This window comes from Oncorhynchus nerka, linkage group LG17, assembly GCF_034236695.1.
Source record: "Oncorhynchus nerka isolate Pitt River linkage group LG17, Oner_Uvic_2.0, whole genome shotgun sequence".
Taxonomy (NCBI): domain Eukaryota; kingdom Metazoa; phylum Chordata; class Actinopteri; order Salmoniformes; family Salmonidae; genus Oncorhynchus; species Oncorhynchus nerka.
Window position 1 is genome coordinate 40,128,211 of NC_088412.1, and position 19,674 is coordinate 40,147,884.

Genomic DNA, 19,674 nt, shown 5'->3' on the forward strand with positions numbered 1-19,674 from the left:
ACCCCCGAGCTGACAAGGTACAAATCTGTCGTTCTGCCCCTGAACAGCCAGTTAACCCACTGTTCCTAGGCCGTCATTGAAAATAAGAATTTGTTCTTAACTGACTTGCCTAGTTAAATAAAGGTAAAAAAAATAAAAATATCTGTCTCTAGTTCATTTACTGCTTGCTTATAAAAAAAATACTAATGTAACCTAGAATACTAAATCCTTTCCTTAAATAAACTGGTGGTTGGTTCTCCCTGTTGCCGACAGACACTAATCATGGATTGGAATGCAATGCAGTCTTTAGGTTATCACCAGGCCATCATAAATCTACTCGTCAGCGTTAAATCTCAGGCTTCTCTCTCTTCACACAGACACATGAAAGTTCTAACAATCCTATTCTGTTATCTCTAAGAAAAACAGACAGTGTGAGTACTAATATAGGATTACATTCTAATTTAAGAGTCATGTGATTAACATAATGTTGTGATTCTACGACCCAAGGCTCCCTTGTAAGAGAGATCTAAATCTCAATGGGACTCTGGCTACAATATAAAGGTGAAATAAAAATAGAGAACAAAAGAGGAAAGCCCCCTGTGCCTCGACACAATCTTGTCTTGGGAGCTCTATGGACAATTCCTTCGACCTCATGGCTTAGTTTTTTTTTTTTTATTCTAAATTTGCTAAAATGGGGTATTGTGTGTAGATTGATGAGGAAAGATATTTTGTTTAATCCATTTTAGAATAAGGCTGTAACGTAACAACATGTGGAAAAAGTGAAGGGGTCTGAATACTTTCCGAATGCACTGTAGGTGTTGTGTCAGACTGTGGTTGGCTCATGCTAGGTTAGGGAAGGACTCTGTGGGTGTCATTTACCTGTTGTTTCTTCAGCGGGCCTTCCAGTGCACTGTCCAGCTGAGCACCAGTCTATGGGAGAAATAGAGAGACACCACCCTATATGCTGTATTTTCACTGCTAAATGGATGGAATTTTTAATTATATATATTTTTATTTATTTGGGGGTAGATCCGCTTTAATATTGCAGATAGATTGTAGCTTCCATCAATGTAATTGTCTGCATCATTTCCAATCCCTGTCACATCTACTCCCGCTCCTCCTCTCTGGCGCTCATTGTCGCCAGTTTATTCATTATAACGCACATGTGCCACCATCGTTACGCACACCTGCGCCTCATGAGACTCACCTGGACTACATCACCTTCCTGATTCCCTCCACTATATATGTCACTCCCTTTGGTTCTTCCCCCAGGCGCTATTGTTTCTGTTTATACATTTCATGTCTGTGCGCTACTCGTGTTTCTTGTGTTTCTTGTTTTGTTCCATGTACGTTTATTTATTGAATTCACTCCCTGTACATGCTTCCTGACTATTCGAGTACATGTTACAATCCCACATATATTTTTTGTAAATATGATATTTTAAAAATAAATAATCCTTTATTATTTCCCCTAAACCTACCACCCCTCCCCTAACTGGAGAAAACTAATAGACAACAAGATTTAGGCTTCTACTTCCAGCGCATTCGGAAAGTATTCAGACCCCTTCACTTTTTCCACATTTTGTTATGTTTACAGCCCTATTCTAAAATGGATCCAATTGTTTGTTTTTTCATTAATCTACACACAATACCCCATAATGACAAAGCAAAATCAGGTTTTTTGATTTTTGGGGGGCAAATGTATAAAAAAACACAGAAATATCACATTTACATAAGTGTTCAGACACTTTACTCAGTACTTTGATGAAGCACCGTTGGAAGCGATTACAGCTTTAGTCTTCTTGGTTGTGATGCAACAAGAAATACAGGTGTGCCTTTGGGGACTTTTTCCCATTCTATGCGGATCAGGTTGGATGCACAGCTATTATCAGATCTTTCCAGAGGTGTTCGATCGGGTTCAATTCCGGGCTCTGGCTTGGCCACTCAAGGACATTCAGAGACTTGTTCCGAAGCCACTCCTGCTTCTCTTGGCTGTATGCTTAGAGTTGTTGTCCTTTTGCAAGGTGAACCTTCACCCCAGTCTGAGGTCCTGAGCGCTCTGGAGCAGGTTTTCATCAAGGATCTCTCTGTACTTTGCTCCGTTCATCTTTGCCTCGATCCTGACTAATCTCTCAGTCCCTGCTGCTGAAAAACATCCCCAGAGCATGATGCTGCCACCACCATATATCACCGTAGTGATGGTATTGGCCAGGTGATGATCGGTGCATGGTTTCCTCCAGTTCAATCAGTTCAACAGACCAGATAATCTTGTTTCCCATATTCTGAGAGTCCTTTAGGTGCCTTTTGGAAAACAAAGCTGGCTGTCATGTGCCTTTTACTGAGGAGTGGCTTCCGTCTGGCCACTTTACCATTTAAGGCCTGATTGGTGGAGTGCTGCAGAGATGGTTGTCCTTCTGAAAGGTTCTCCCATTTCCACAGAGGAACTCTGGAGCTCTGTCAGAGTGACCATCAGGTTCTTGGTCACCTCGTTGACCAAGGCCCTTCCTCCCCCGATTGCTCAGTTTGGCCGGGAAGCCAGCTCTAGGATGAGTCTTGGTTGTTCCAAACATCTTCCATTTATGAATGATGGAGGCCACTGTGTTTTTGGGGACCTTCAATGCTACAGAAACGTTTTGGTACCCTTCCACAGATCTGTGCCTCAACACAATCCTGATCAATGGAAACAGGACGATTCTGAGCTCAATTTAGAGTCTCATAGCAAAGGGCCTGCATACTTATGTACAGTTGAAGTCAGAAGGTTACATACACTTAGGTTGTAGTCATTAAAACTCATTTTTCAACCACTCCACAAATTTCTTGTTAATTAACAAACCATAGTTTTGGCAAGTCGTTTAGGACATCTACTTTGTGCATGACACAAGTAATTTTTCCACAAATTGTTTACAGAGAGATTATTTCACTTACTTCACTGTATCACAATTCCAGTGGGTCAGAAGTTTACATACACAAGTTGACTGTGCCTTTAAACAGCTTGGAAAATTCCAGAAAATGATGTCATGGCTTTAGAAGCTTCTGATAGGCTAATTGACATCATTTGAGTCAATTGGAGTTGTACCTCAAGGCCCACGCTTGGATTGCGTCCTACCTGACAGGTCGCTCCTACCAGGTGGCGTGGCGAGAATCTGTCTCCTCACCACGCGCTCTCACCACTGGCGTCCCCCAGGGCTCTGTTCTAGGCCCTCTCCTATTCTCGCTATACACCAAGTCACTTGGCTCTGTCATAACCTCACATGGTCTCTCCTATCATTGCTATGCAGACGACACACAATTAATCTTCTCCTTTCCCCCTTCTGATGACCAGGTGGCGAATCGCATCTCTGCATGTCTGGCAGACATATCAGTGTGGATGACGGATCACCACCTCAAGCTGAACCTCGGCAAGACGGAGCTGCTCTTCCTCCCGGGGAAGGACTGCCCGTTCCATGATCTCGCCATCACGGTTGACAACTCCATTGTGTCCTCCTCCCAGAGCGCTAAGAACCTTGGCGTGATCCTGGACAACACCCTGTCGTTCTCAATTAACATCAAGGCAGTGGCCCGTTCTTGTAGGTTCATGCTCTACAACATCCGCAGAGTACGACCCTGCCTCACACAGGAAGCAGCGCAGGTCCTAATCCAGGCACTTGTCATCTCCCATCTGGATTACTGCAACTCGCTGTTGGCTGGGCTCCCTGCCTGTGCCATTAAACCCCTACAACTCATCCAGAACGCCGCAGCCCGTCTGGTGTTCAACCTTCCCAAGTTCTCTCACGTCACCCCGCTCCTCCGCTCTCTCCACTGGCTTCCAGTTGAAGCTCGCATCCGCTACAAGACCATGGTGCTTGCCTACGGAGCTGTGAGGGGAACGGCACCTCAGTACCTCCAGGCTCTGATCAGGCCCTACACCCAAACAAGGGCACTGCGTTCATCCACCTCTGGCCTGCTCGCCTCCCTACCACTGAGGAAGTACAGTTCCCGCGCAGCCCAGTCAAAACTGTTCGCTGCTCTGGCCCCCCAATGGTGGAACAAACTCCCTCACGACGCCAGGACAGCGGAGTCAATCACCACCTTCCGGAGACACCTGAAACCCCACCTCTTTCAGGAATACCTAGGATAGGATAAAGTAATCCTTCTCACCCCCCTTAAAAGATTTAGATGCACTATTGTAAAGTGGTTGTTCCACTGGATGTCTTAAGGTGAACGCACCAATTTGTAAGTCGCTCTGGATAAGAGCGTCTGCTAAATGACTTAAATGTAAATGTAATGTACCTGTGGATGTATTTCAAGGCCTACCTTCAAACTCAGTGTATCTTTGTTTGACATCATGGGAAAATCAAAAGAAATCAGCCAAGACCCTGGAAAAACAATTGTAGACCCCCACAAGTCTGGTTCATCCTTGGGAGCAATTTCCAAACGCCTGAAGGTACCATGTTCATCTGTACAAACAATAATATGCAAGTATAAACACCATGGGACCACACAGCCGTCTCGCTCAGGAAGGAGACACGTTCTGTCTCCTAGAGATTAGTGTACTTTGGAGCGAAAAGTGCAAATCAATCCCAGAACAACAGCAAAGGACCTTGTGAAGATGCTGGAGGAAACAGGTACAAAAGTATCTATATTCAAAGTAAAAACGAGTCCTATATCGACAAACTGAAAGGCCACTCAGCAAGGAAGAAGCCACTGCTCCAAAACCACCATAAAAAAGCCAGACTACGGTTTGCAACTGCACATGGGGACAAAGATCATACTTTTTGGAGAAATGTCCTCTGGTCTGATGAAACAAAAATAGAACTGTTTGGCCATAATGCCCATCGTTATGTTTGGAGGAAAAAGGCGGAGGCTTGCAAACCGAAGAACACCATCACAACCGTGAAGCACGGGTGTGGCAGCATCATGTTGTGGGGTTGCTTTGCTGCAGGAGGAACTGGTGCACTTCACAAAATAGATGGCTACATGAGGAAGGAAAATTATGTGGATATATTGAAGCAACATCTCAAGACATCAGTCAGGAAGTTAAAGCTTGGTCGCAAATGGGTCTTCCAAATGGACAATGACCCCAAGCATACTTCCAAAGTTGTGGCAAAATGGCTTAAGGACAACAAAGTCAAGGTATTGGAGGGGCCATCACAAAGCCCTGACCTCAATCCTATAGAAAATTTGTGAGCAGAACTGAAAAAGCGTGTGTGAGCAAGGAGGCATACAAACCTGACTCGGTTACACCAGCTCTGTCAGGGGGAATGGGCCACAATTCACCCAACTTATTGTGGGAAGCTTGTGGAAGGCTACCCAAAAGGTTTGACCCAAGTTTAACAATTTAAAGGCAATGCTACCAAATACTAATTGAGTGTATGTAAACTTCTGACCCACTGGGAATGTGATGAAAGAAATAAAAGCTGAAATAAATCATTCTCTCTACTAATTATTCTGACATTTCACATTCTTAAAATAAAGTGGTGATCCTAACTGACCTAAGACAGGGATTTTTTGTCAGGAATTGGGAAAAACTGAGTTTAAATGTATTTGGCTAAGGTGTATGTAAACTTCCATCTTCAACTGTAGATTGAGGGGAAAAAATAATTTGATCCATTTTAGAATAAGGCTGTAACATAAACTGTGGAAAAAGTGAAGGGGTCTGAATACTTTCCGAATGCACTGTATACATACTATATACATTTTACAGACAAAATGTATTTTACAAATAGTTATTTATTTGTTTTTAATCCCATCCTTCAGCTATGAGAGACGGTACCTGTTTGAAGCGTGGTGGTACGCTCCAGCCGCAGGCCTGCATAATGCCGTCATCGCGGCGCATGTGCTCTCGGACTTGCCGGTACTGTTCCCGGCGCTGCTCACGGCGAGCTGACAGCGCAGAGTCGCTAATGAGAGACGCAACACCATTACTGGCCAGTCTAGAACAGAGGGTGAAGAGAAAGAAAGAAATGCGCAGAGAGAGAAGCGAAGCGTTAGCAAGCGCAGCCAGGCTGCTGCAAAGAAAGAGAGAAGCTACAGCAGCATTGTGTGTTTTTAAGCAGTTAAGCTACAGCCAGCTCAACAGCCATGAGAAAATGAATGGAAAACAAAAGAACAGGAGTAGAGCGCAAAATAAGAAGCAATCACAATATGTGATCTGCACTTAACACTAATCATTAAGAACAATGCACAAAGCAGTAATATGAACTAGCAACCATACATCCTTTTGCACTTTAACATGAAGGCACATGCAAGGACACTACTAACTGATTCAAAATGTTTGTTTTTCTGCTTATTATCATTTCACTCAAAAATATGAGGAAAAAAATGACATCACACGTACACATACTGTAGGATTACGCTTACGACAGTGCAACCCCAACCTCTCCCCTACACGTGCATAAACAACTAACTCTACAATGTTAGAGGGTGGACAAGGGAGGGATGGAGGGAGGAAGGGAAAGAGGGATGGATGGAGGGAGGAAGGGAAAGTGGGATGGAGAGATAAGAGGGATGGATGGAGGGAGAGGGATGGGAAGGAGGGAGGGACAGAGATGGAGGACGATCAGAGAGATAGAGGGATGAAGGTATGGACGGAGACAGAGTGAGGGAAGAATGTAAATAAAAAGGTTGGTGTGTGTTTTTCTCTCACTCTTCTGGGAAAAACTCCAGGGTTCGGTTTGAGGTGGAGATCTGACACATGGTGTGGCTGCGTCTCTGGGGGAAGCCTGCAGGGGACGGGGACTTGTAGTGGATGTTGACGCTGTAGTACGGACGCTTGACTGGCGGAGGACTGGCCGAGGAACTGAACAGACGGGCGAAACTGGAAGGAGAGAAGAGAGAGGGACGTACAGTCAAAGTTTAGTAACAATTTCAATAACTGAACATTACAAAGCATACAGTACACAGCCTTAAGGTGTCCGCATGCTTCCCAGCCGAAACAGTTCGGAAGAGTTTGTGCATATATTTTGACAACATTTTGTGACGTTTTTGTTTGTTTTGGACTTCGGGTAACGGTTTTTCTAAGATCTCCTCTGCAAAAACGTCAAAATAAATGACAGATTTCTTGAGTTATCTTAGATTAATTTGGACTATTTTGAGTCGTCTCAAAATTTACAAACAGTACTATTGCCGTTTTTCAAGCGAACATCTTTTAAGGGAGTAAGCGAGCACACTCATTCGGTTCCACCGAACTAGGTACTAGCAGAACTGAAGCATAATGACACCTTTATGCTACATGGCACTGATAACAACTCACAACTGCCAGATGGTGGATTTCTTCTTCTCCTGCATCTGAGGACTCTCCCTGGATGCCCTGAGGAGACAGAGATTTTGATTTAAATTTATTTGGATCTCTTTTAGTCCTCATTTGGTCTAATCTTCCAAAAGTCCTTAAATAGAGAGGCATGTTTGAGCCTGGACGCAAATCTGTTTGTCTTGCCAATTTCTATGGTCATTGTCATGCTTAACATAGGAGATAAGGCCTGACTCTCCTGATCATCTCTGTCCACCAGACGGCCTACAGCATCTCCATCAGCCTCTCCTTGTACTGGTTCCTCTCCCCTTCACCCCTTCCTCCCCCAAATCCTCTCGTCACCTGATCATCTCTGTCCACCGGACGGCCTCCTGTAGTTCCATTAGTCTCTCCTTGTACTGGTTCCTCTCCATCAGGACCCTGGCCATCTCCACCCGTGTGAAACGCCGACGCTGCGTCATGGTCACATCCCCATCCACCATCGGAGACGAGTACTGAGAAAGAAAAGGAGGAGGCGAGAAGGGAGGAGAGAGGGGATGAGGAGAGAAGAAGAAGAGAAAGGGGATGAGAAAGGAAGAAGAGAGAAGGGGGGGAAGAGAGAGGGCACAAGTTGCATTCATACCCTTTTACACTGTCGTGCCTGCTGACCCCAAACTGTTTTTTGCTGGCTATCAGATATTTTATTTTTCACAACATTTTCAGAAGGCTAAAAGCAAACTATTCACTGCCGAAACGAGAGGCATAGTTAGCTCAACATGCCCCTAGGTCAGCGGTTCCCAAAATAGGGGTCACCTGATTTGAAAATGGGGTAACGAGAGAATTTCCGGTAGCCGTTAGATTTGGTTGTAATAAACAGAGCGGTTTCTGTTTTCTTCCTACAAATGTCTTTTGAACGATTTAAATTACAAAATATTTTGACCCCATCACTTAAAGATAAGACCAAGGAACACATACAGTGCATTCGGAAAGTATTCAGACCCTTATTCTAAATTTGATGAAGTTATTTTTTTTGTGGTCACTCTGACAGAGCTCCAGAGTTCCTCTGTGGAGATGAGGGAACCTTCCAGAAGGGCAACTATCTCTGCAGCACTCCGCCAATCAGGCCTTTATGGTATGGTATTGAGATCCTTGATGAAAACCTGCTCCAGAGCGTTCAGGTAGGTAGCCTAGTGGTTAGAGCGTTGGGACAGTAACCGAAAGATTGCTAGATTGAATCCCCGAGCTGACAAGGTAAAAATCTGTCCTACTGCCCCTGAACAAGGCAGTTAACCCACCGTTTCCTGGCTGTCATTGTAAATAAGAATTTGATCTTAACTGACTAATAAAAAAATATAAAATAACAGGAAAACGGGACAATGACCCTAAACACACAGCCAAGTCAACACAGGAGTGGCTTCGGGACAAGTCTCTGAATGTCCTTGAGTGGCCCAGCCAGAGCCCGGACCTAACTCGATTGAACATTTCTGGAGAGACCTAAAAATAGCTGTGCAGTGACGCTCCCCATCCAACATGACAGAACTTGAGAAGTTCTGCAATAAGAATGGGAGAAACTCCCCAAATACAGGTCTGCTAAGCTTATAGCATCATATCCAAGAATACTTTAATTGCTGCCAAATATGCCTCAACAAAGTACTGAGTAAAGGATCTGAATACTTGTGTAAATGTGATATAATTATTTTAATTTTTTTAAATATTTGCAAAATATTCTGAAATCCTGTTTTTACTTTGTCATTATAGAAAAAAAACATGCCCTGTTAAGAACTATTTTTTTAAATTAAATGTTTTATATATATTGACTTTGACTGATCTATCCCTCTCAGCACTGCCTGGACTGCGCAAAAATGCAAATGCTTTCCGTTTGAGTTATATTAGGTTTTATTTTCATCGTTGATGAGGGGAAAAAAAACTGTTGAATTCATTTTAGAATAAGGCTGTAACATAAGTAGGGCTGTTACAGTGACCGTATTACCGCCACACTGGCGGTCACGAGTTGTGATGGCAGTCAAATTCCATGTGACAGTTTAGTCATGGTATTTAGGCTTCTCCAAGCTCTGTTGCTGCTGATGGTAGCCTACCAAACGTACTAACTGAGCTCAGGCCTTTCCTGCAACTTTTTTCAAATCATCATCCGAGTTGCATCATGCAGCCTTAGGATGTATTAAAAATCAAAACCTATAGTCCAACATTTCTATCACAACTAAAAGTTACATAAATAACTCTAAATTAAGCATACCTTTTTCTTTGTTAACCGCTCAACACAGAATAGCAGCATGTGCGTACTCCCTCAAATCGTTTGGAGAAAATATTCTGTCTATTTTATTTTCAGCTATGTTCAATTGTATTCTTCATACTATAAAATAATATAAATAATGCTATGGAATTCTAAGCAAAACTTGTCTGTTAAAAATGAACTAGTGTAGCCCACAGCCATACGGCATAGCCAGATCAGGGCCTAACATAAGGAAAATGCAGAGTATGCTAGCTACTCTGTTCTTCTGAAACCGACTACATTTTCTTAATATCATGTTTCTTTAGACCTGTCTAAAATAAATAATGGATTTATTGTGATGGTGTATATTACATGTTCCAAAGGTCTGCATCAGTGACTTGTAGGCTATGCGTTGGAAAAAGGAGATGCTAAATGTGTTTATGTCAATTAACGTGAAACCGGCAGTAATTTGCCTGACAATCACTGGCTGACAAAGTGTCATGACCGCCACACCCCTAAACGTAACAAAATGTGGAAAAAATGAAGGGGTCTGAATACTTTCCGAATGCACTGTATGTGACTTCTGTTTCCTTCTACAATGGTCAGAAACCATATAGGACCCATCAGAACAGAGTGGATAAGACCAGGCACTAAATCAGACTGGGGGAAAAAGAACAATCAAGATCATACAAAATTATAGCCTGATGATCGTCTGAACTTCCCAATACCTTTCTGATACATTTCAGTCACTTCAAACCATACTTCCTTCAGATTTAAATACTGTCAAATGTATAATCAGACTGATTTGTAATAGACTGTCATAACCCCAATTAAAAAAGTAAACTGACTGTTAATTACATGACTTTGTTTACATGGTGGGGTCGCAAAACATTTTTTATATCAAAATGAGGTCGTGGGCCAAAAAAGTTTGGGAACCCCTGACCTAGCCAATTTTAGTTGATTAGGTATGTGAAATGCAGTTGTGAATTGCACATGAGCTCAATTAGGATTGAGGGCTCCTGCAAAGGCATTTCTGTCAAACTAGCAAGAAAGCTGGCACAAGAATCTCAATAGTAATTTGGCAGGTGGCATTCTCCCAGGATTAACCCATATACAACAAATCTACCAATTACAACAAATTACAACAAATCTAATTCGACATTTCAAAAAAACACTTTTGTACTTGCCTTTATTGCACTACCAGTTGCACTTTTTCCGTCTGTAAAATTAATTATGCAATAAAAGGTGCCTTTAAGCGCAAATATTAATATATAGTGAACAAAAATATACAGTGGGGAGAACAAGTATTTGATACACTGCTGATTTTGCAGGTTTTCCTACTTACAAAGCATGTAGAGGTCTGTCATTTTTTTATCATAGGTACACTTCAACTGTGAGAGACGGAATCTGAAACAAAAATCCAGAAAATCAAATTGTATGATTTTTAAGTAATTAATTAGCATTTTATTGCATGACATAAGTATTTGATACATCAGAAAAGCAGAACTTAATATTTGGTACAGAAACCTTTGTTTGCAATTAAAGATCATACGTTTCCTGTAGTTCTTGACCAGGTTTGCACACACTGCAGCAGGGATTTTGGCCCACTCCTCCATACAGACCTTCTCCAGATGCTTCAGGTTTCGGGGCTGTCGCTGGGCAATACGGACTTTCAGCTCCCTCCAAAGAATTTCTATTGGGTTCAGGTCTGGAGACTGGCTAGGCCACTCCAGGACCTTGAGATGCTTCTTACGGAGCCACTCCTTAGTTGCCCTGGCTGTGTGTTTCGGGTCGTTGTCATGCTGGAAGACCCAGCCACGACCCATCTTCAATGCTCTTACTGAGGGAAGGAAGTTGTTGGCCAAGATCTCGCGATACATGGCCCCATCCATCCTCCCCTCAATATGGTGTAGTCGTCCTGTCCCCTTTGCAGAAAAGTATCCCCAAAGAATGATGTTTCCACCTCCATGCTTCACGGTCGGGATGGTTTTCTTGGGGTTGTACTCATCCATCTTCTTCCTCCAAACACAGCGAGTGGAGTTTAGACCAAAAAGCTCTATTTTTGTCTCATCAGACCACATGACCTTCTCCCATTCCTCCTCTGGATCATCCAGATGGTCATTGGCAAACTTCAGACGGGCCTGGACATGCGCTGGCTTGAGCAGGGGGACCTTGCGTGCGCTGCAGGATTTTAATCCATGACGGCATAGTGTGTTACTAATGGTTTTCTTTGAGACTGTGGTCCCAGCTCTCTTCAGGTCATTGACCAGGTCCTGTCGTGTAGTTCTGGGCTGATCCCTCACCTTCCTCATGATCATTGATGGCCCACGAGGTGAGATCTTGCATGGAGCCCCAGACCGAGGGTGATTGACCGTCATCTTGAACTTCTTCCATTTTCGAATAATTGCTCCAACAGTTGTTGCCTTCTCACCAAGCTGCTTGCCTATTGTCCTGTAGCCCATCCCAGCCTTGTGCAGGTCTACAATTTCATCCCTGATGTCCTTACACCTTACACAGCTCTCTGGTATTGGCCATTGTGGAGAGGTTGGAGTCTGTTTGATTGAGTGTGTGGACAGGTGTCTTTTATACAGGTAACAAGTTCAAACAGGTGCAGTTAATACAGGTAATGAGTGGAGAACAGGAGGGCTTCTTAAAGAAAAACTAACAGGTCTGTGAGAGCCAGAATTCTTACTGGTTGGTAGGTGATCAAATACTTATGTCATGCAATAAAATGCTAATTAATTACTTAAAAATCATACAATGTGATTTTCTGGATTTTTGTTTCAGATTCCGTCTCTCACAGTTGAAGTGTACCTATGATAAAAATGACAGACCTCTACATGCTTTGTAAGTAGGAAAACCTGCAAAATCAGCAGTGTATCAAATACTTGTTCTCCCCAACTGCAACATGTAAAGCTTATTTCTCTCAAGTCCAATGAAAAAATGTGGTTATATCCCTGTTAGTTAGCATTTCTCCTTTGCCAAAATAATCCATCCAACTGACAGGTGTGGAATATCAAAAAGCTGATAAAACAGCATGATCATTACACAGGTGCACCTTGTACTGAGGACTGGGGACAATAAAAGGCCAATCTAAAATGTGCAGTTTTGTCACACAACACAATGCCACAGATGTCTCAAGTTTTGAGGGAGCGTGCAATTGGCATGCTGACTGCAGGAATGTCCACTAGAGCTGTTGCCAGAGGATTGAATGTTCATTTCTCTATCATAAGCTGCCTTCAAAGTTGTTTGCTGATGTCAATGTTGTGAACAGAGTGCCCCATGGTGGCAGTGGGGTTATGGTATAGGCAGGCATAAACTAAGGACAATGAACACAATTGCATTTTATCGTTTGCAATTTGAATGCAGAGATACCGTTCCGAGATCCTGAGGCCCATTGTCATGCCATTCATCCGCCGACATCACCTCATGTTTCAGCATGACAATGCATGTCGCAAGGATCTGTACACAATTTCTGGAAGCTAAAAAGGTCCCAGTTCTTCCATGGCCTGCATACTCACCAGACGTGTCACTCATTTAGCATGTTTGGGACAGCGTGTTCCAGCTCCCGTCAATATCCAGCCACTTCGCACAGACATTAAAGAGGAGTGGAAGAACATTCCACAAGCCACAATCAACAGCCTGATCAACTCTATGCGAAGAAGATGTGTCACGCTGCATGAGGCAAATGGTGGTCACACCAGAATCTGACTGTTTTTTTTTATCCACACCCCTACTTTTTTTAAAGGTATCTGTGACCAACATATGTATATCTGTATTACCAGTCATGTGAAATCCATAGATTAGGGCCTAATGAATTTATTTCAATCGACTGATTTCCTTATATGAACTATAACTCAGTAAAATCTTTGAAATTGTTGCATTTTGCGTTTATATTTGTTCAGTATTTTAACCATCATATCAAAGTAAACTTGGAGTCCCATGGTGACTCCAAGTTTGGCCCTCCCACTACGACTCGGTAAAGCATGCAGTTTGTTAGAATACAAATGAAATAAATTATGAACTTCAGAGTGGTGAAAGTCCACAGTGATGAGCTTAATGCTCCTTTCCAATAAATATCTCGTCTTATTCTGGTGACATGATGATCGATGCTTGGCTGCTGTTTGACAAGTAAAAATAATCTCACTATTTTGTCCATAATAATCTCATCATGTAGTAGGCTATTCCCGAACTGTGTCTGTGAGGTATTGGCCAGACTGCATATGCCAAGACCAGAGTGGGCACATTCGCTATATAACAGAAAATGTTTCGTGACAAAACCATCAGTCGCGTTGAAAATGCGATGGAAACCCATTTATATTGTATTTTTATTCATTACATAGAAATTTAACCGCAAACTTTTTTTTTAATGTGCACTAAGTCACCAAGCGCAGCCTTTTATCAGCAACAAGTCAATTTGATGGAAACAAATCTCAGATGGAAATACATTTTAGAATATTTGCATGAAAATCTGTTGTCAATTGGATGGAAACCTAGATTATGACTCTATGACTGTGATATGTGGTTGTTGTATCTAGTTACTAATGCACTAACTGTAAGTCGCTCTGGATAAGAGTGTCTGCTATATATGACTCTATGTAAATGTAAAATGTTTATTTGTTTGACTCACATCTTCCCCTCCTTCATCCTTGGAGTCCTGAGATGCTCCCAGAGTCAGAGCCTCTGCTCTCAACCTGAGGAGGCAAAGAGTCATAAGAGTCACAAGTCACACACACTATGCACGCACGCACGCACACCCTCCCACAACCCCTCACCTCTTCAGCTCTTCTTCCAGTTCTTTAACCTTTATGTGCACTTTGTTCTTGGCGGTCCTAAGGGCCTCCAGTTCCTCTTTCAGCACCTCATGCTCCCCAGAGAGCTCGTCCACTTTGGCTATCAGGTCGTTCTTCACAATGTTCAGAGCATTTCTGCATGGGGAGAAATGGGAATCAATAATTGTACTGCTTTACTCAATAATCCTTAAACAAGCCTTCGGGTGCCAACCAAAAGGCATTTACACTGGAAAAGGAAAACCTGTTGTGGGGGAGGGTGGGTGGGGGGGGGGGACTGATGGGGGTAATGGGTTGGGGTTATCTTGGATTCATTTCTTTGATTGTTTTTTTTGTACCTGTTACCTGGCCTCAAAAGAAAACTGACAAAACTAAATAAAAACACAATAAAAAAAAACACTTTCTCTCTGTGTCTTATACCATCACTCTCAACACTCTCTCTATTAAAAAAACAAACATTTTTTACTCAACCCTTGCAAAAGAACAGCCCCCGCTTGTACCAAACCATCTTTAATGTGGAGCAGCACAACAAACAAGTGTAAGTTTACAACACACACACACTTACTTGGTCTCCAGAAGATGTTTGTTCTCTGTCAGCAGATTCTCCACCTCCTTGCCCATCCCTGTGACATATTAACATTAGTGTTAGCATTGATTAGCACTAACAACACTCCTTCTAGCCTGGTCCCAGATCTGTCTGAGAGCACAAACAGACTGGGGACCAGGCTACACTCATTCTATAGCTCTATACACACTTCATGAACTCTACAACTGTTCATTAACTATACATTTAGTTTACTTTTTTTCATGAACAGAATAATCGTCTTTGAATGTGAATTCTGGGGCTATTCATGGGTTAATTCTATGCATGAACGTTTGGAGGTTTTGGGGAGAATCATGGTGTTTAAGCCAACTCCCGCAAGCTGAAATGAAACCAAGAAAAGACCAAAATATTTCCGAAAATAAATACATATACAATAATGATGTGTTTGCTGTGACAAGCTCAAATAAAAGGGGAATGGATCTCTGAAATTAAGTCATTCAACTGAAGGTTTTTTTCATCCGCTTTGTGACGGAGGTGAATTTGTCTGAAGTGTATCCGTGATTCTCCTGCTAATAGGGCGATTCCCCTTTAATTCTGTATTAAATAGCCAGGATTAGCTGCGCAAAAAGTAGGTTTGTTTGTAGTAAAAAAAGTGTGTACTGTAACCTTGTGGCAGGATCAATCAGTATTGGCTCTACTTAGGTCTATTGTTCGACTACCGATCTGTTGGGTCTCCGCTGTTTCTTCGTGGCCTTTCCATGCCGGAGATCTGTTGGCGGATTGGATTGTCTGACTGACCGATTGACTACAACTTTTTGCATTCGGTATTTCATTTGTTTTGGTGTGATGTGATGATTTATGTGTTCAGTTCAGGGCCGGCCCTCCCATTAGGCAAGATTAGGCTGCCGCCTATGGCGGCATTTTGACAATTGGCTGGCGCCCTCCATCACCCCTAATCGGCTACTACACCGCCCGCGGCACCCCAGCCACCAGCTCATAGCGTTGATGCAATCCATTCCCGCTTCTTCCGAAGTTCACTCCCACTATCATTGGTAGCTATGGTGATGTGTGTGTTTATATGCGATTTTCCAATTGTGAAACATTAATAAAAATGTATCTGCCAATGAAATTATTGAATTTTTTTATGTTGGTGTGTGACGAAGACGATTACTGACTAAAGTAATTAGTGAAAAACTATCAGGATGAGATTTTTTTTTTTCAACAATGAGAAAATAGGCACAATCTTTGAACCAAAGTAATTCTCTGGTGAAATGTATCAGCATGCAGCACTGTCCATCAGCTGGTGTGGAGAATGACAAGCCTACTTGGACAGGTCACTCATTCGCCGACAACGACGAGCCCCCGTTCGCTGAGCGAAGAAGGCAAACCGGAGCAGCCCGAGCCATGCAATTTCACCGATGATAAAAGCTCTCTGGCTGGACAAGAACAGGTGTTCGCACCAGGCCTAGCCACACCTCCAAACAATGCCAGAGAAGACCCTACTATCTTGGACCCAGACTCAGATTCGTCGCTCCCCGTCCCGGATGACAGTGGTGCTGCTGATTAAATCCGACTCCCACACAAAAAACATAAAATATCCCGGTGAGTGGCCAATATATAGGAATGGGATCTTTACGAGTTATGTTAGTGCAGCCTGGGCCACATCATGATAAGGATGGGAATTTCCCAAGAGATGAGGGGCAACGAAACATTTCGGTGACCCACGGGGAGAGAGTAAAGAGACCAATTTTTTGCTGCAAATATTTTTCACACGAGTGCAAATCTGTGCTGGTCAGGGATGGAACCAGGGACTGGGAGAATCTGTGCCACCTCCTTAGCTCACATGAGAAGTCGCATGACCACCAAGATAGTTCCCAAAGGTGGAAGGAACTGGAGATCAGACTGGTGTCCAAGCAAACTCAGATTATTTGATTTCAGGACCATGGACAGCTTCGAGAGAAGACATCGCTGACTGCAATGCAACACCACAGCAGAGGAAAGAGGCCACTCTAGGTGGAGACAAAATCAATAAATTGTTTAAACTGATGTTAGACAATCAAATTCGACAATCAAATTATTTTACCCTGCTCCAAGCGAAACAGGGCCCACCATGTATTTATGACAGCAGTTGTTTCCAAAGCTCAAATGATCTTACTCTGTTTTACAGTTCTACAGAAATATTAAAATATATGTTAAATATGTTATCAGTGTTATTTTTATTGTAATTATAACAATTATGGGGTCGTGCCATGTGTGATAACAGGTGGGATATTATTAATAAGTAACTTGTTTTCCTACTATAGGTAGCTGGTTGCATAGTGATAGCAACATTGTAACTCTCCAAAGCAGGGGTAAAATATAATTGGAGCTTATTTCTTCATCCTACAAAAAATAAGTGGTAAGCCTACCTGTTTGACAGACACAATTATCCTATTCATTGATGACGGTATAGTCAAATACTCCAACACTGTCGCATGCACTGATTAAATACCTCCATGTCTGAGAAGGGCTTGGTGTGTTTGACTAAAACAAAGGCTCGAGTTGAGTGATGGTATCACATACCATTTGTTAAAGAAGAGGGCACAAATTATATCTATTGTTTGCTTTATATTTTTAAATAAATACATAAAACGTATCCAGATTATATCAAGATTATAACAATGCTTAACTCCGTGACGCCTTATGGTAGAAACAAGCTCTAAAATGTCCGCGAAAGACGTGACTCCGATGCATATGGGGATATATTAATTCCTGTATATGACAATCTGAAGCTAAACTGCAGCCTATAATATTCGAGGAGATAAAAAAATGACTGCTTATTCTGTCCCTATTAATTGAGCTTTTCTCTTTCTGAAAAGAGAAGATGTTTGTTTAAACCCAGACAGCTTTTAGGGAAGCACTTCTGTTGTTGGGTTATACCACGGACTAGTAGCCAGCAGTTGAAGCTTACAGTTTTCTGTGTCAGTAGAGCCTCTGTCTGGGTGGAAAGGTAACTTTTGAAAGTGCCATGCTTAGATTCATGACTAAGATGTAATTATTTTTTATCTCACCTAGGGCAGCAAAATGTCCCGGGCATTGGTGATTTTATCAATGTAATCAGATTGAAAATATTAGGCTATGTTATTGACATTTAACTGATTATATAGCCTACTAACCAGATGTGTTAAAAATTGTGTTTAATTTGCAGCATAGGCCTTTTAATTGGGCTGCTATTATGTTCTGTTCCTCTGATTTTTGTCTTGCCTAGGGCAGCAGAACGTCCAGGTTCAGTTGTAGTGAAGACTACAGAGATGTGACACTTTATAGTTGTGTGGTAAAACTGTTTCTTGCAATCTGATTATATTAATGAGACAGGATTTATGCATCACTTTATGAAAAGACAATTGCGTGACTGAGGTCACTTGGGTTAACTGAACTCATTTACTGGGCTGGACTCTTTTAGGCCCGAGGTACAGGACTTTTCTTGAGGATCCAGAGCTCATTGTTTGTTATATTTATAACGTGTGTAATCATGTGTGTAACGTGTGTAATATGTGTGTAATCATTTATTTTGGTAATACAACCAACACAAAAGAACACCATTGTTTTGAAGTTATTTCCAATGTTTTAAAGGTTTATGAAAAGTGTATGTCTTGACGGACAGGACGGGACTCATTCCCTCTCAACCAAAAAGGAGAAATCAATATTTTCTCTGGTAGGCACAACCTACCTGGCAACCCTACAAACAATAACCTCATGTCAAAACCGTTAGAGCTTTCGCAGTGTCAAACATGAGGACGAAGCAATGAATTAAAAATCTAAATAAAAGGTGAAAAACAAATACAAAAAGAAAAGGCTTGCCAGACTCAAATAACAGCCAACAGGAAACGGGTGGAAGTGACATCACAGCAGGGGAACAGGTAGGAAATGGCATCACAACATGGAACGCAGAAAAGACAAGACATCACAGACAGACACAATGAGATGGGAGGATGAGCAACAGCTAGAGATGCTGAATAAGGCTAGAGGAAGCCTTACCGAAAAAATCATCACGGACTGGGGGAGAGGAAGAGAAACGGGGAGAGAGAAGGGAGAGGGAGGGGGGCACAGACCAGAGAGAAAGAGAGAAGGAGGGATGGGGTGAGACAGAAAAGAGAGAGAATGCTGATAAGCACTTGTTATATACAAAAGCTTCAGAGAGTAAAAATAGAGCTTGGATCTGTCCAAGACCAGAGAACACTGTCAGTTTAGACTCAGAGAGATTCACCTTCATTGACCACAGGGTTCAGTTGAGCTTCGTAACGTTATGACCAACCAATCAAAGAAAGCATTATCTGGACAATATCTGGACTAGATCAACATTTAAAACAACTGTTGTAGCATGTAATGCCAGCATCATGTCATTGGGAGGTGTGTGTGTGTGTGTGTGAGTGAGTGAGTGAGTGAGTGAGTGAGTGAGTGAGTGAGTGAGTGAGTGAGAGAGAGGAGAGAAAGAGAGAGAGAGGGTTCAGATACACACCTGAGAACTCCCCTAGAGGTGTATCCAGCATACACAGGAAGGGAGAGAGGAAGCACAGAGAAGGGTCATGGGTCAATAAACTAATATGATCGCAATTAAATAAACCACTCATAAAGCTCTGTCAACTATACCTGGTAAAAGGAAGTAAACCAAGACTAAATCAAGAATAATTTAGCTTGCCCTGTAAAATCAACCACTCAAATATATCAAATAAATGGGGACTGCAGCCATGGCGCAAGTGATATCCTAGGGTGCTTTGCGGTGCAGTGGAGGATGGGGGAGCTGCCGGGAATGTGAGGTGGTGATGAACATTTCGCTGTGTGCATGGCCAAAGTTCAGAGCTAGCCAGTGCTATGGCAACGATGACACAGCTGGTGACACAGCTGGTGCACTAAGCACCGCAGCTTACATTCCCAATGACTCTTT

General features: G+C 42.5%; 1 protein-coding gene across 1 annotated transcript in view; it reads right to left on the reverse strand.

The window, feature by feature from the left end:
• The window catches only part of LOC115145218 (C-Jun-amino-terminal kinase-interacting protein 3-like), a 69,235-nt gene that overhangs the window by 26,416 nt on the left and 23,145 nt on the right, over positions 1–19,674 (reverse strand). Inside the window, 10 exon segments of the mRNA XM_029686610.2 lie at positions 859–909; positions 5,732–5,891; positions 6,605–6,775; positions 7,211–7,267; positions 7,550–7,701; positions 14,047–14,110; positions 14,192–14,344; positions 14,772–14,829; positions 18,768–18,785; positions 19,249–19,260. Coding sequence (XP_029542470.2) covers positions 859–909; positions 5,732–5,891; positions 6,605–6,775; positions 7,211–7,267; positions 7,550–7,701; positions 14,047–14,110; positions 14,192–14,344; positions 14,772–14,829; positions 18,768–18,785; positions 19,249–19,260 — 896 coding nt within the window.